Below are 15,443 nucleotides of genomic sequence, written 5' to 3'. Positions count from 1 at the left end.
GTATATATCAACACCATGTCGTTTGATCAATCGTGTAATCCAAGCCTATTGAGATTCTTATTCAGGTGGGGTTTAATTGCTTTTGCACAATCAACTGTATCAGTAAATATTGTTTTAACAAGAGCATCATTGTCAGATCAACTGATTCGGTCACACAGTTTTGAATGTATAAATGTATAAACATCAACCTGCTGAGCTTTTTTTATTTCATTTGAGAATGATTAAATGTCAGATTTAAAATTTCAAGATAACATTGTGACCTGTTTAAAACACACCATGGGACAGGTTTAACCTTGCAGCTCCATACGACCAACACGAGAATCTGCTGTGCTTCGACCGACAGGTACTATGAAACGGGCAGTATCCGCCCCGGGGTAATCGGGGGATCCAAACCAAAGGTTGCTACACCCAAAGTGGTCGACAAGATCGCCGATTACAAACGCCAAAACCCCACCATGTTTGCCTGGGAGATCAGGGACAGGCTCCTGGCTGAGAGAGTGTGCGACAATGACAGCGTCCCCAGCGTCAGCTCCATCAACAGGTACTAGAGTCTGTGTAATGTGTGTATGTGTTGGAGTATCACCTTATAGCAACAGGTACAGAGTGGAGGTAGAGCACAGGAGGGATATAATACTGTGTTTTATGTGTGTGTGCGTGCGTGTGTGTGTGTGTGTGACTGGGAGTGGAAAAGAGAATAGCAAAGAGGCCCCAGTCTCCATATGTATGAAGTGGCTGCAGCTCAGTGGTTCAACACGATGGTACAATGACAACCCTTTCCCCTGAGCATAGAGGCAGAGAGAGAGGGAGGGATAGTGAAATAAGAGAGAGAAGGAGTGAGCAAAAGAGGCAGACAAAAGGGAAGGAAGGTGTGCGGGAGCAAGGAAAGAAATAGACACAAAAGGAAAGGAAAGAAAGGGGAAAAGGAAGGAAAGGAGAGAAGAGGAGAGGAAAGAGGGGAGGAAAGGAAAAGAAGAGGAGGAGAAAAAAAAAGGCTTGCATGAGCAGCCAAGCAGGAAGTGTGAGGCCCCTCTGCCATGTCAGCCTGCCTCAGCCACTTCACACACACACACGCACACAGTTTTGCACTCCCACGATGGTCATGTTCTCTCTGTCACTCAGAATCCACTCTTTCTCTCTCTCTCTCTCTCTCTCTCTCTCTCTCTCTCTCTCTCTCTCTCTCTCTCTCTCTCTCTCGCATACACACACACACTCACTCTAATATCTCCTCTCTCCTCCTGCAGGATCATTCGGACTAAGGTTCAGCAGCCGGGCCAAACGGGCTCAGTGTCGGCTCACAATTTAGGTAGGTCGCTGCTATGAAATCCTGTTTCAAACTGTCAAAGCAAATTTTACAGAAGAGACGTTTTCGTGCAAGTCTCTCAGGAGTGGAGCCTGTGTCCTGTTTTTTGATTCAAACGAGACCTATTGAAATTCCAAGACCTTTACTTACAGCAAAAGCCTCGCACGGTCGGACACGGTGTGAAATTTCACGCACCACAAAATGAAACCCTGTTAATAGGACTTTTGTGTGGTCCATTTTCTGCTCAAAAAGGACATTAGATTTACAAAAAAAAAAAAAAAATAGTGTCGCCAGTAAACTCAGGTGTGCGTGACAACTGGAGTTAATGAATATCTTACCTTTCACCCGTATTGTTGCATGGACAGTGGAGAACTGGCATTTGACAAAAGCATCAAACCACATTCAAAGACTCATTGGGATTTCCTTCCACAGCCTCACACAGTGTTACATGTACAGATGTGTCTTACAACATAATGAAGTGCAGGGATGGAGCCAAAAGAAGATGTTCTATTCAAATCGATGGTAGTCAATATAAAGATTGTTGCAGGAGTTTGCAGCATCAATATACTTATATCCTAAATATAATTCTTATATCGCAAATAACATTTTAGTGAGTAAACTGAATTCCTGAGAGACCGTGGATCTCACAACATGGAGCCTAATCAGGATAATATCCACAACACAAAGCTTATTTTCACGACTACTATAAGATTTTCATATTACCTAATATCTATATATATATATCATTACTTTTTACTGCTTTTTTACTGGGTCTGTCATTCGGAGACAGTCATCATCATAAATGTACTTCAAAACAGGTGATCACAAATTGGAAACCACAAGAAAGTTTTTGCTCTTGTGTGGGATATCAGCCATGTTTTGTTTTTGCTAATAATAGAGTCAATTGCAAGGATGTTTGTGTACATAAGCAACAATAGCATATGTGGGTTTTGCCTTCATTGTGCCTGAAATCAATAGTCTTGATGCTAAAGTGACATTGAACACATTATTATTAATAATAATAACAATAATAACTGATGCCCAATCTTTAAAAAAAAATCCTGCAAAAAGAGCATCATTATTATTGTGTTTATTGAACTATACATGAAAAAACTTTCATCTTTATTCAGACTAACAATGTTTGGATGTTCATTTTGTAATGTATAATCATGTTACAGACTGAGGCAATAATATCTATAACAGCTATGACTGTCACATTACTACTTCCTATCTGATGAATATCTGCGAGTACAAATAGCCTGTATATTAGAACCGTTCTGTCACCCCCCTCCCTCTCCTCCTCACTTTGTCCTGCAGTGGATTGTGTTTCGGTGTCTCTCATATCTTCATAATCGCACATTGTCTATTAATCTAAATTAATTTCACACACACTGCTCCCTGACTCCTGCCTTTTACACACATTTAGCAGACACATACTCACACACCTAGATCCAGCGAGAAGCGCGCACATACACACACACACACACACACACACACCCTCGCTCTCTTACAGATTACACAGATAAATGGGTCCCACTCCCAGGCGGAAAATTGAACATTTGGATTTGCAGAATAAAAGCGTTACGTTCTGATAAAAAAAAAAAAAAAATAGACTGAAAAGAAAGAGAAAGGAAAATCAGATAATTGAAGTGCTAAATCAAGTGACGGGGAAAAGGAGGGATATGCATTCATTATACTCTCCCTGTCGTTAGCAAAGCAGTAACGGCTGGAAGGGACCTTGATCCTATGGTTTGTTGTTGTTGTTGTTGTCGTTGTTTTTTTTATTTCCCCTTTTCCGTCTTGTCTTTCTGTGTTTGGGGGTCTGCTGGGAGAGAGGATTAGGATGTCTGTCTCCACACCTTTCTGTCCCTCCTGGGATACCATACTGTCACTCAGCCCCACGTCCGCGCACAGGGGCACAGATAAGGGACCAAGGAGGAGTGAGTGACTGTATGTTTCGGTGTGTGTGTGTGTGTGCGTGCGTGCGTGTCAGGAGGTTGCGGGATGTGTGTGTGTCTGTGTGTCACTGAAGCGGTGACAAGTATGTCGCTGTGTCGCCCAGCGAGGAACTTGTCTCCTCTAGGGGGAAGATTAGAGGAAGAGACAACGAGGAGCAAAACACAGACTTCTGTCCTTTGTGGCTTTTTCTCTGGCTTCAATTTAGTCTGTATAGTGAAGTTTCAGAGGATTGAAGCGCATCTGTGTTGAGTTTATGACGAGAATAAATAGAATAGGATTTCAAATTTCTTAGCTTTTACTGTGAGGTTTTGTTTTCAGTACCTTTGGTTGTGAGGGTGTCACAAGTAACAGAGTCAAGAATGATGCTCTTGAAGTAAAAGAAACAGACCAACACATCTTGGTAGGAAGTAGCTAACAAATAGATTTGGACACATAGAGGATTTCTTTTCTCTTTATTTCACATACAAAAAAAAAAACACATAATACACGACTCATTTTGCGTCGGCAAATAGTAAGTTCATAGCAGTAGCAGCTCTATCGGGCAGTCTGTATCTGGCACTGTGTCAGGCAGTTGAGATGTCTTTGTAACATTATACCAGGGCTTTGAGAGATTGCATTTAGGGCTGTCAGATAGCACATAATGTTGGAATAAAAGTGATTACATTATACATGAGTCCAACATTAAGGTGCTTTTGCAACAGAGACACTCTAGTCTCGTTTAGATGGTTGCTCTCACTTTTATAGTTCTTCATATACATGTAGGCCTACTTGTGAAAGGGTTTTGTGATTTATGGAGACAGTTGAAACAGATGTAATGTTTCCTGGCAGCAGAGATCATTCAGGAGTCGGTGCAGAAACTTAGATCAGAACCCCTACATAATCTTTTTGCATTTCTATGACTGATTCTGATTTCATTTCTCAAAGTGCCTCTGAAGAAAACCTTGCAGCTTTCAGTGACAAAAAAAATGAGAACCTCTGTCTGTTGTCGTTTGATGTGCTTGCAGCTACGTCTGTGGCGGCCACACAGGTCTCAGCAGTGACCAGCGACTCGGCCGGCTCCTCGTACTCCATCAGTGGTATTCTGGGTATCAGTTCAGCTGCTGATGTGGGCAAGAGGAAGAGGGACGAAGGTGAGCACAAGGATGAGTTTTTGTGTGAGTGACTGCATTAGTATTTCCTTGCGAATGTATTTTTTAGTGTAAATTGTGTGTTTCCAAATACAGTATGCAGTTCATATGTGCATATCAATACACAACATACTGTACATGATGACTTACAGCCGCAGCATCCACCCCTCTCCTCGGCAAAGCCCAGATGGAGAGAACTCAGCATGAGGATCAATGACAGATGTGTGTGTGTGCGTGTGTGTGTGTAAGAGCGTATGCAATATCAGTTCTAAACCAAACGTCTTCATTCAGAAACCCCTATCTGTTAACAAACAGCACTTCATAGGAGAGCACCCTGAGAAGTTAGTTTTATGCATGCACTATTGATCATATACGCTGTCATACTGGATCAATGTTGTACGAATGTTAATGGGGGTGAGCATGTACATGTGTGTGCACATAAGGGGGTTCTCACAAGAACTGTATATATATATATATATATGTATGTTTGTGTATGTGGTTGTGTATACATGTGTGCAGGATGAGAGTGTGTGAGTGTGTATGTGGCAGTGTCAGTGGCATTAAAAAGCCATCACACAGACAGTCTCCTACGGTAAATGAGACAGGACCAGATGTCGGAGCGAGGGGGGGGCGGGTGACAAAGCGCCACTAGGGGCTATTTCTCACTCTCTCTTTCTCACACACACACACACACAGATACAGTATGGGGTCCTTTTCCCAGCGCTGATGAATTTCCAAAACATTCCAGCAGGTTCCAGGGTGATTCCCAGTTGTACCTTGAGTGTTCTTCTGATCTGCTCCGATACGGCCCACTTACCCATCAGCAGAGCACGAAGGCTGTAGACCCACCACACATACACGCACACACACTTTGTGTGAGACATTAAGTGCTTAACACACATTTTCAATTGTAAAAAAAAGGTGCAATTGCTGATAATTCGATAGAGGGTCAAAATGATGCAAAAAAAGAAAAAAAATTGCAACAAAAAGCAATGGAAATAAACTTTGTAGACAATTTCTTCCGTACCTGAGACAAGTGACTTACGTAATAATGACCTACAGTTGTCCTTTTCACAGCAGAGTTTGTGTAGGATGAAAAGCACAGGTGTATCTAATAACTTAATTATGGCCCTGTTTCATTAAGGTGTTCTTGTTGCCGGGCGCTGCTATCACACCTGCTGGGTCACTGACGAGCCAGACTGCTGTAGGGTTTCATATAAGCAAAATATTTCACTGAGAATAATAATTTGGCTCATGTACGATTAATGTATCCCTCTATCCCTCTCTGTTTTGTTTGTGGCAGAGGCTTTGTGGTCAGTAAAAGTAGAAGCTCTGTAATCTAATTAGCATCATTATTACTTCACTTTGTTTCTTTATGTGCGCGACGCGCTTCGCCGTGTGCTGCATGTGTGGTCTGTTTTGTCTTTTATCCAACGACTGGACTCTGCATTTGGCAATTCGTATCGGAAACATTGTATCACTTCACGTTTCACTGGAGCATCCACAAAGCGTCATTTGAGCATGGTGTCGCTCGCCGTCACGTTTTCGCTTGTGTGTTTTATCTGCAGTGTTTCTGTGGCAGAGGTCTGCGCGGTTGGCTCTGTGGTCTAATTAACAGCATTGCTAATCACAGCTTCCATTAGAGCAGCCCCCGCTGGATAATGACACACACACACAGCAAGGGGCGACAGGGGGAACAGCATGCACTGACATGGACAGACAAACACATACACAAACACACAATAACGCAAGCTTCTCTCTCTCCCACACACACACACGCACATATGCTTGACAGTGTGGACGATTGTGCGCACGCAGAGGGAGAAAGACATCACACATGCGAGGCCAACAATCACACATGCCGTCTCTTGACTTCTCTCTGTGCTGCTGAGTGTGTTACATATACAGCAATGAGACAGTCACAGCGAACCTCAAGGTCTTTCGCCTCACACCTTGACCTCTCATGTACGAAGCAAAGAATTAAAAGCCTGTCAAAAAGAAGTGAACAACGGTTTCTTTTCCCACAAGAAATTCTGGCCAAACTACAGCGGTGTTGTTTGTATTCTTATTTATTGTACCGTATTGTACCTATTGATCTCTCATATCATCTGATCTGATCTGATATGGTATGGTACAGTATTGTCTCATTCTCATATCAGCGTATCGTAGCGTATCGTAGCCTAGCGTATATCGTAGCGTAGCGCATCATCTTTCATATTCTGTAGGAAACGCCTTATATTTACCCTGTAATTTATAAACATAGAAATGGCAGCTGTGTCAGTGATGGGAACACGGAGAGGCAGGATCAGCAGCATGTGTGTGTTTGTGTGTATATCGGCAGCAGGAGTGTGTGGGGGTAAAGCCCTGTGGTGACCTGTGCCCCCTGCAAAAGAGAAGGGAAGTGGGGGTTTGACCGGGGACAGAATGTAGATGAATGGTAGTGAATGGAAGAACTTGACTTGTGGGGCCAAAAGGGGACTATTGTATCTTAGCCTATTCTCTTACACACAGAAGCCGAGTGTGCGTGTGCATGTGCGTGTACATGTGCGTGTACATGTGCATGTGTGTGACATGGATATGGAGGGCAGAACAGGTGGTGCCGGTTATTGAAGGGATTGATTCGTGAAAAGTGTTATCAGTACGTTTGAAGGAAAATCATATATAGCAGTTGTTCAAAACCTGCTTTCACATGAAGAAAAAATGGTGTCAATGGCATTTACCCAGAATGCCAAGTTGACCTCTCACCCCCTTGTGCATTCACTGTGACATGCAGCAGCTTACCAGATAAAAGATGCTGGGAGTGAGGAAGAGACGGAGGAGAGGAGGGAGGGGAGTTCCTCCCTGCCTCCTGCCCCTGAAAACTTTGATCTCTGAAGTCTAGATGGGACACACACACACACACACACACACACACACACACACACACACACACACACACACACACACACACACACACACACACACACACACACACACACACACACACACACACACACACTGTCCTATCAGTATGATAATCCATGTCAAGTGCAAAATGATGCACACATACACACACAACATGCATTGAGACTAACAAATACGTGACAACCCATTGAACTCTCGACGTATTTGGATTTAAAAATTCAACTGTTCCTGGGTATTTGAAAAATGGCAGGCCGAGTCAGAGGGAGACTGCGATTGGGAGAGAGAGAGAGAGAGAGAGAGAGTTAGCAAAAGTGAGATGGAGAAGGCGGAAGAGAGAGAGAAAAAAGGCAGAGAGGAGAGAACAATAAGGGCTCATTGTTTGTTTTGTTCTGCTCTGAAAAAGAGGGAAGAGAAGCGCTTCCCTTCTGAGACTGACTCACAGAGATAGAGGCAGCTGCTAGTGTGTGTGCGTATATGCGTGAGTGTGTGTGTGTGTGTGGGTGTGCGTGTATGTGTGTATCCGACAGTGAATAGGATTTAACCCGTCACGGCAATGAGTTTCTTTACCCATCCATTGATACAATGAGACCAGCCGGATATCAACCTACCCACCCACCCACACCCACATCCACATTCACATTCACACCAAGACCCACGAAGTACGAGCACACACACGCACACACACACGCACACACACACACACACACACACACACACACTACACATTCATACAGACGAATGGACAATATTGATTATCATAGGTAAAAGCTTTGTTCTTACTGTTCGATCACAGTAGTTTCTGTCTTCCCTTTCGCTCTCTGGTGCTTCATGGGTACTCTGTCAGATTTGGTCAGTCTTTCAGGGTGTGTGTGTGTGTGTGTGTGTGTGTGTGTGTGTGTGTGTGTGCATCTGCGTGTGCGACAGAGAGAAAGCAGAAAGCAATAAGCTGGCTGAAATGGTGCCATCAGAGCTACATGATTGATCAATTGAATTCCATCATGGGGACTGGCCGGTGGGATTAAATGGGTCGCTGTGGGTTACCAGGCTAAAGCATCATACTGGCTTTATCTCCCCCCTGATTGGTCTGTCACCAGAGACCTGGACCATACACTCACACACTGCTCCCAGCATCTGTGTGTGTGTGTGTGTGAGAGAGAGACTGTTGAAGATAACTGAGATTATGATCAAGCAGTGTGTTTGTAAGAGAGTGGGTGAAAGAGGTTTTGTGTACTGAGAAGGTATGGCGAGGTGTTGTGAGGGACGCAGCACTGTGAGTGAGTCTGAAGGGTTTTTCTTTTCGCTTTTGAAGCTGGATACGGTCTCGTGATTTGAGGTTTACTCGAGGTCTTTGAAATGAAATGTGCCAGACGTACATTCATCATTTCAGAAAGTTAAGTAATTTTATCTGACACAGACATCGCCTTGAACACCGCTATGGAATGACAGGTCAGTTGTAGTATGTGGTACATTAGCAGCTCTTAACATAAAACACTTGCATCTGTGGCCAACTGCCGGCTATCACATTGCATTGTGGGTAATGCAAGCGCCACTTTGCAACTAAGAAGATACTTCCTACTTAAAACTGTCAATCACCGGCAGCAGTCCAATAATTATCTAGAAGTGTTAGGCTATTTGGTAAAGTTGTCTTTTAAAGTCAGGGACTATATGGGGATTGATAATAAAAAAAAATGTAGGGATATTTCTTTCTTTCTTTCTTATTTTCATTTCTTTCTTTTGTTTTTTTCTTGGTGCACAGTCTGGCACAAATGGATCTGTATTCGCAGTCCAAATGGAAAAATATATATATATTTGAAGCCCCTTCCCCCCTCTCCACCTGTCTGTCATATCACTACGCAGGCCACCGGACACACACTCACACACATACACACACACAAACACACACACATGCACACACACCAAACGCACAGTGACCCCCAGGACTAAAATAGGCTCTCAGGAGCAGTTTGGAGCGATGAATTGGCTGTATAGTGGGGGATTTTCACCTTCATCCCCTTTTTCTCTTTATCTTTTTCTCTCGTTCTCTCTTTTCTAATCATTTGTGGGCCGCGACTCTTCAGAGTTCTTATAATTGTCTCGTTCAGTCCCTCAGCCTTGCAATAACTGCAGGATACGAGAGCTCACAGTCTAATACTGATACCACAGCAATATATATTTGTGTGTCTGTGTGTGTATGGGTGATACGACAAGAGAGACGGAGAAGCGCGCATATATGAGAGGCGGGAGTGTACTTTTGAGAGATCAAGAAGGAGCGACAGCGTATGCTTGGTAATGGATTGCATTTGTATAGCATTTTCTCTGAGTCTCCACAATCTATGAAGTCACTTGGTCCTAAATGAGCTCACTGGAGTTCATCTGAGTCTATTCTTCACTCTAACTTCTCTCTCCACATCTGCCTCAGTGATTTATTTTATCAATGCATGTCTTTACTCCTCCCTTCATTCCTTTATCAGTGTCCCTCTGCCATGCACTCCAGACTAGCAAACACCCCATAAAACCTCTTATTCAATCGTCAAACATCTTCCATTTACAGCCCCTCTAACCTCACTCCTTCCTCCTGTGTTTTTTCTGTGTAGGTTTGCAGGAGTCACCGCTGGCTAACGGGCATGGCCACAGTGGGCGGGACTTCCTCAGGAAGCAGATGAGAGGGGAGCTGTTCTCGCCGCAGCAGATCGAGGTATTGGACCGCCTGTTTGACAGACAGCCATCCTGTCCAATCCAATCCAGCTCTGACCTCTATGTGAGCCCTGACTCTGGCAAGGTAAGGGCGGGGCATCGTGCAGGCTTTGGGCTGAGGCTAAGTTTGGGAGTAGGTTCAGGGTGAAAGGACCTTAGGGCTGATGCAGGAGAAAACTGTGCATGAGAAATTTAGAGAGGCAGAGACATAGAGGTGGCTACCATAAACTAACACCTAGGCCACTCACTGGCCACCAGACAGCACCACGAGTGGGGACGCTTTTAACCGTGCAAGCATATCCAGTTGTGCTGGCCCTGCCATGTTGCCTTACGCTGAGCTCAGACAGTTTCATAAACACTCTGTGTAGCCAGATGAGCTAAATCTTCATAGTGATGTTATGATTCGTAAGAGTTTACTAGCTCTACTCACTGCTGTAGAAGCCTGTGTGAATTTCTTTTTCCATTGTGAACAAATCCCATAAAAAGACCTAAATCAAACAGGAACCTGATTCTGGTAACAAGTGCTGCCTGTGCAGCCAAAGCTTGAAATAGCTCATCCCTCTCTGCTTTTGACCAAATGACCAAATAAATAAAAACACATCAATGAGCCACACAATTTCACTGGGAAATTGTCCTGCTGTCTATTAAACGACTGCTGAAAGTAGCACCCAGAAAATGCACTCTTCTCTTAGGAGTGACTGTAAACTACAGTGTCAAACTGTTTTGAGCCCTTTGATAGATAAAACTGAGTTTATATAACCGAGTCTATATTTGTGATACATTTTGAAGCTTTACATCCTCATGATGGGGCTGAGTAGCTGATACTCAAGATATAAATCAAAAGGCTCTGACAAACATATTTTCATGGGTTTTGTTGACAGTTAAAAAGATACACCGTTGCCAGGCTTATTCTTTATTATTCTCCAGCTACAAGACTCCAGTTTTTGTGGCGCCACAAAGTGAATGGCAGTCATCACAATGACAATTGTTTGGCACCACTAGTTGATAAAAGTTACCAATTATAGTATGCATTTCCATAGATAAATACATAAACAAATAATTTATACATTTTATGTATTACACAGGGCAATGGTGGCCACAGATCACACTGAGCTAAACATTAATCAATTAACTAACATTATTAATCGTCTGATCTAGTTGTAGTAGCGTCATTAAAACTACTCACACAGACCCACTAGGATGTGGCAAACGTTTTGCCATGTTTTCAAGCTAACATTAGCGTGCTTGATCTAACTGCAATATGAAATGCTTGTCCCTGCTTTGAGCTTAAAGCCTGTCCTGCCTGCTATGCCTTGCCATGCCACGCCAATCATGATGAAAATAGTCATAATGGAAAACAAAATTATGATTTAACGAAAGATACAGATGTGGTTTTTACCTCTCCTGTGTCCGTTGTTCACTGAGCGATGTGAGAACGTCAGCATCAAGTCGTTTTCTCTCTGGTAGCCTGACTGGCTGCTGGGTGTTTCTGTGCACTGATAGACAGTGTATTAGCTGCAACAGAGGCCCAGTCAGGCCTGGCCTATTGATGTTCCTATAATCTAGACGCACTGCAGGGGTTAATGAGCATATTGACCCGGCTCCTATTATGACCTCACTTCCTGCTGCTCAGGGACACCGATGGAGCTGTCCACATGCTGATGCATCTTGGGAATGTGCTGCATATGTGTGTGTGCGGTTTGAACGTGTGTGTGTGTGTGTGTGTGTGGGGGGGGGGGGGGGGGGTGAGAAAACAAGAGCGAGAAACGGCGTGCCTGTGTGTCTTAATGTTGCATCTAAATTGACCTCCCGCCCTTTCCCAGCAGTAAGTTAATATAAATCTGAGTGGAATTGAAAGGAGCAAGTAGCACAGTGCATAACAACACAACAACAAGAGAGCATTTGTATTCTCTCTTCCTTTTCTCGAATGTCTTCTTATCTGGAGCCGTCCAGTCAATATTAAGTAAATGTTTTGCCAGCATCTCAAAACGACACTTCTGTTTCCACAACCTTTTAAGATATCCCTACTTTGGGTCTATTTATCCAGTCAATGTCAAGGGCAAGAGGACAACCACTAGATGGTGGGGCAGCAGTAAATGGAAGCACAGATAGGCTACAGCCTTAGACCTATAGGGCAGAGTTTGGCTTTTTAGTCCATTCACTTCCCTCTGACCGACATGGAGAGTGGAGTGGCGCAGGGCAAGAGGTCGACAGGGATTGGCTGTAGTCGCTCTATAGACTACGACCTGAGACTATAATACCCATGATTCATAGGTCAGTGTCCTCTCTGAGCCCGGTCAAGCCACTGGGGCTGGGTTCGGAGATGGGGGGCTTTAAACTCTGGGTCACACTGGGGTCAAACTGGCTTTAGGAACTGCATTACAAAGAGATGCAAGCACACACACTCTCTCTCTCTCTCTCTCTCTCTCTCTCTCTCTCTCTCTCTCTTTCTTACACACACACACACACACACACACACACACACACACACACACACACACACACACACACTCACATCACGATCTCTCCCTTTACCTCTGCTCCTTTCTCTCATCCTGTCTAATCAACCACCACCCCCCTTTTTCCTGGCCTGCATTTCCCAGAGGGAATGATTGACAGTCATACCCTTAACACTGACACACTGACAGCTACAGCTCTTCCTCTTTGGTATGAAGGCTGCCCGAGGTCGGTGAGCGTGTGTGTTTGTGTGTGTGTGTGTGTGTGTGTGTGTGTGTGTGTGTGCATTTGTGTGTGTATGTGTCTGAGGAGGTATTGGTGGCATTTTGGTCAAGGAGGGTCACGGTGTGTTTTGACTGACATTACTAAAAGATGCCCAATAGACTTGGCCCTGCTCTTGCTCTTTCTTGCTGCTATTGCAGTGGATGGGTGTGTGTGTGTGTGTGTGTGTGTTTGTGACAGAAAGAAAAAAGGCAGAGAGAGTAACCAAGTAAGAGTGAATAAAGGTGCAAGTGGTTCAATTTCAGGTGCCAACACCATATGATAATGCCATACTAATATACTGTAATTTCAGCAGTTATTTCAAGCCCCTCATTATCTTTCAGCTTTCTTGCACTGAAACACGAGCCTCACTCATTATTTCTTCTTCCTCCATTTTACTTAAGGAGATAAAGAATAAAATTGCTCACATTCCTCACAAGAAAATCTTATTTTATCTGTCACCAGTAGTTACTCTTCTATCCTGTTTGTCTCAGACCTTCTCTTTATCTTTCATCCCTAACAAGCCATCCTTTTATCTCATCTCCCTCTCCAGCTCTTGTTCCCCTTCTCCCTCTAGTCTATTAAGCTCCACTATTAATTTGTATGTGCGTGCTCATATGTGTGTCTGCATGTGTGCCTGTCAGAGAGAGTTCATTTGAATTTCCCTTCAATCACTTCCTATTACCCAGGTGATAAATCAGCGGGGCTGATGGAGCCCCCACCCATCCACACTGCCCCGGGTCCAAATGCCCACCCCAGTACCAACCCAGCATGGCTTCACAGTGACATAGAAATAAGGAAAAAGAGAACGTCATTCTCTCCTTTGAGAGAAGAGGAGAGGTCAAAGGTGATCCCCTCTGTAGGATGGAGATGGTTAAACTGGTCAGACGGGGGTGACAGGCCTATAATGCACACCAGCACCCGTAATAACTGCCCTATAAACAGATTGTTCCACCCTTCACTTCTGTCTGTGTCATCAACCAGACGATGAAAACACTATTCAAAGAAAGAAGGCAATTTTCTTATTGTTGACAAAATGACTTTAGAAATGAAACAGTCCATTCATTCCCACTGAATATGTCAGATGAAAAATCAGCTACAGATATGATGTTTGTTTTTTATTTTTTATTTTATTTTGGACAAATATAAACAGATTCTGCTAACAACAGTGTAGTTTTAATATACTGTAAGCACCCAGTACATACTGTACAGACTGGCTGTGGACAATTTTTAGCCTTCAACATTTTGTGCTAAGTGTTTACAGTATTAGGGCGGTGTAGTGATGCAGTGTTCACTTAAAATAAAATACAACACCCATGTTCATGGCAGATCATCACCCTGCAGTGCAACATTGTGGACAATTATCAGTTTCTAAGAACAAGTTACATCAATGTGTGTTCAGATAGACACGCTATTTGCATTACTGCTTGACCTTGAGAGTAGAATCAGTTCAATGTTGGTTTTGTTTTTTTTATCATGAGATTTGTTGAATAAAATAAAAATATAGAATAATAATAATATAATAATAATAATAATAATCCCTAAGCTATTCCAAAATTACCCTCATCCTGTCGATTCTTTGTCTGCAGTATGTAACCACTACTCTGGGACCACAAATCAGGCATTAACCACCAACACAATGATATTTAATTAAAATTTTTGAATCCATAAATCATTCATAAATTAGAACTGTTAGCCAATTTCTCATTCAAAATTCATGAACTTTTTACTGGCTCTCCACAGAGTTGAGGTCTGGTTCATCTGGAAATGAATATCCTCCCCACTGCGGCCACGCTCAGTTTGAGCGCAGATGAATTCCTTCCTCCCAATCCCTGTCTCAGTTTGTGGGCCTCCGAGGGAATTGTATTTGTTTATAGCCGAGCCTTTTTCCATCAGGAGTACACAAGACAATGTGGAGAGATGGAGAGAGTGGGAGATGGAGAAATCGGGAGCTATTTGGGGAATGGAGAAAAAGGGAAATACTATTATGCAAATGGAGCAATCCAACATGGCCTGTGTGTGCGTCTGTGTTTGTGCACATGTGCGTGTGTGCGCGCACGCGTGTGTGTGTGTCAGAGGGCCGATTAGGGCTCATCTGTTATTGATGTGAGATTTGGACCAAACCATTACCTTCCCAGATCTGAGTCAGTAGACCAAGCTCTCTCTTTCTGTGTGTGTGTATGTATGGATGTGTGTGTGGGTGGGTGTGAGCAAACTAAGGTAAAGCTACTGTAAGAGAAGAATCTCCATTATTAGCATGTAGCTTGTTGGCTGAAAGTGAAATTGTCAGGAATCAGGTTGAATTCAAATAAGTTTGTATTAATTTTATTCATTTATTTATTTGGATGGGGAAAAACATGACATTACTGTACACATAAAAAATATGTTTCAACCTACTGTGTGGTTTTACAGAGAAATTATATTTTGCAGTGACACAGAAAATTACTCAGCTCATGCAGTTTTTGCCTCCATACAGAGTTTATATAGACTTTGGTAAATATATTTATAGCCAGATGTTCTTAACTCAAACATCTGTGTTCAGATCATTGTGTTCCACAAACAAACAAAAAAGATACATCACATAAAAGGTGGCCAATCACAGGATGAAATATAGTCCAGGAAGTCGTATTTGAAACAGTCAAATTGCTGCATTTATTTTACAAAGTAATCTACCAGCATTGTGATTGATCAGCCAGTCCAGTGCTTTGGAGTGTGACATTTCACTGTGTCACTGTATTTTT

The 15,443-nt window shown here is 43.1% G+C and overlaps 1 protein-coding gene across 2 annotated transcripts in view; it reads left to right on the top strand.

Moving 5' to 3' along the window:
* pax5 (paired box 5) overlaps positions 1 to 15,443 on the top strand; it is a 47,994-nt gene that overhangs the window by 18,922 nt on the left and 13,629 nt on the right. Inside the window, exons 3-6 of one of the 2 annotated variants that reach the window (XM_083983519.1) lie at positions 344 to 541; positions 1,242 to 1,303; positions 4,264 to 4,389; positions 9,885 to 9,985. In XM_083983519.1, coding sequence (XP_083839645.1) covers positions 344 to 541; positions 1,242 to 1,303; positions 4,264 to 4,389; positions 9,885 to 9,985 — 487 coding nt within the window. Of the gene's footprint in view, positions 1 to 343; positions 542 to 1,241; positions 1,304 to 4,263; positions 4,390 to 9,884; positions 10,070 to 15,443 lie in introns of both variants that reach the window. The other variant, XM_083983518.1, reaches the window with a different exon arrangement.

Source organism: Trachurus trachurus (genome assembly GCF_905171665.1).
Source record: "Trachurus trachurus genome assembly, chromosome: 1".
In the NCBI taxonomy this organism is placed as follows: domain Eukaryota; kingdom Metazoa; phylum Chordata; class Actinopteri; order Carangiformes; family Carangidae; genus Trachurus; species Trachurus trachurus.
This window is presented reverse-complemented; position numbering and strand designations above follow the sequence as displayed.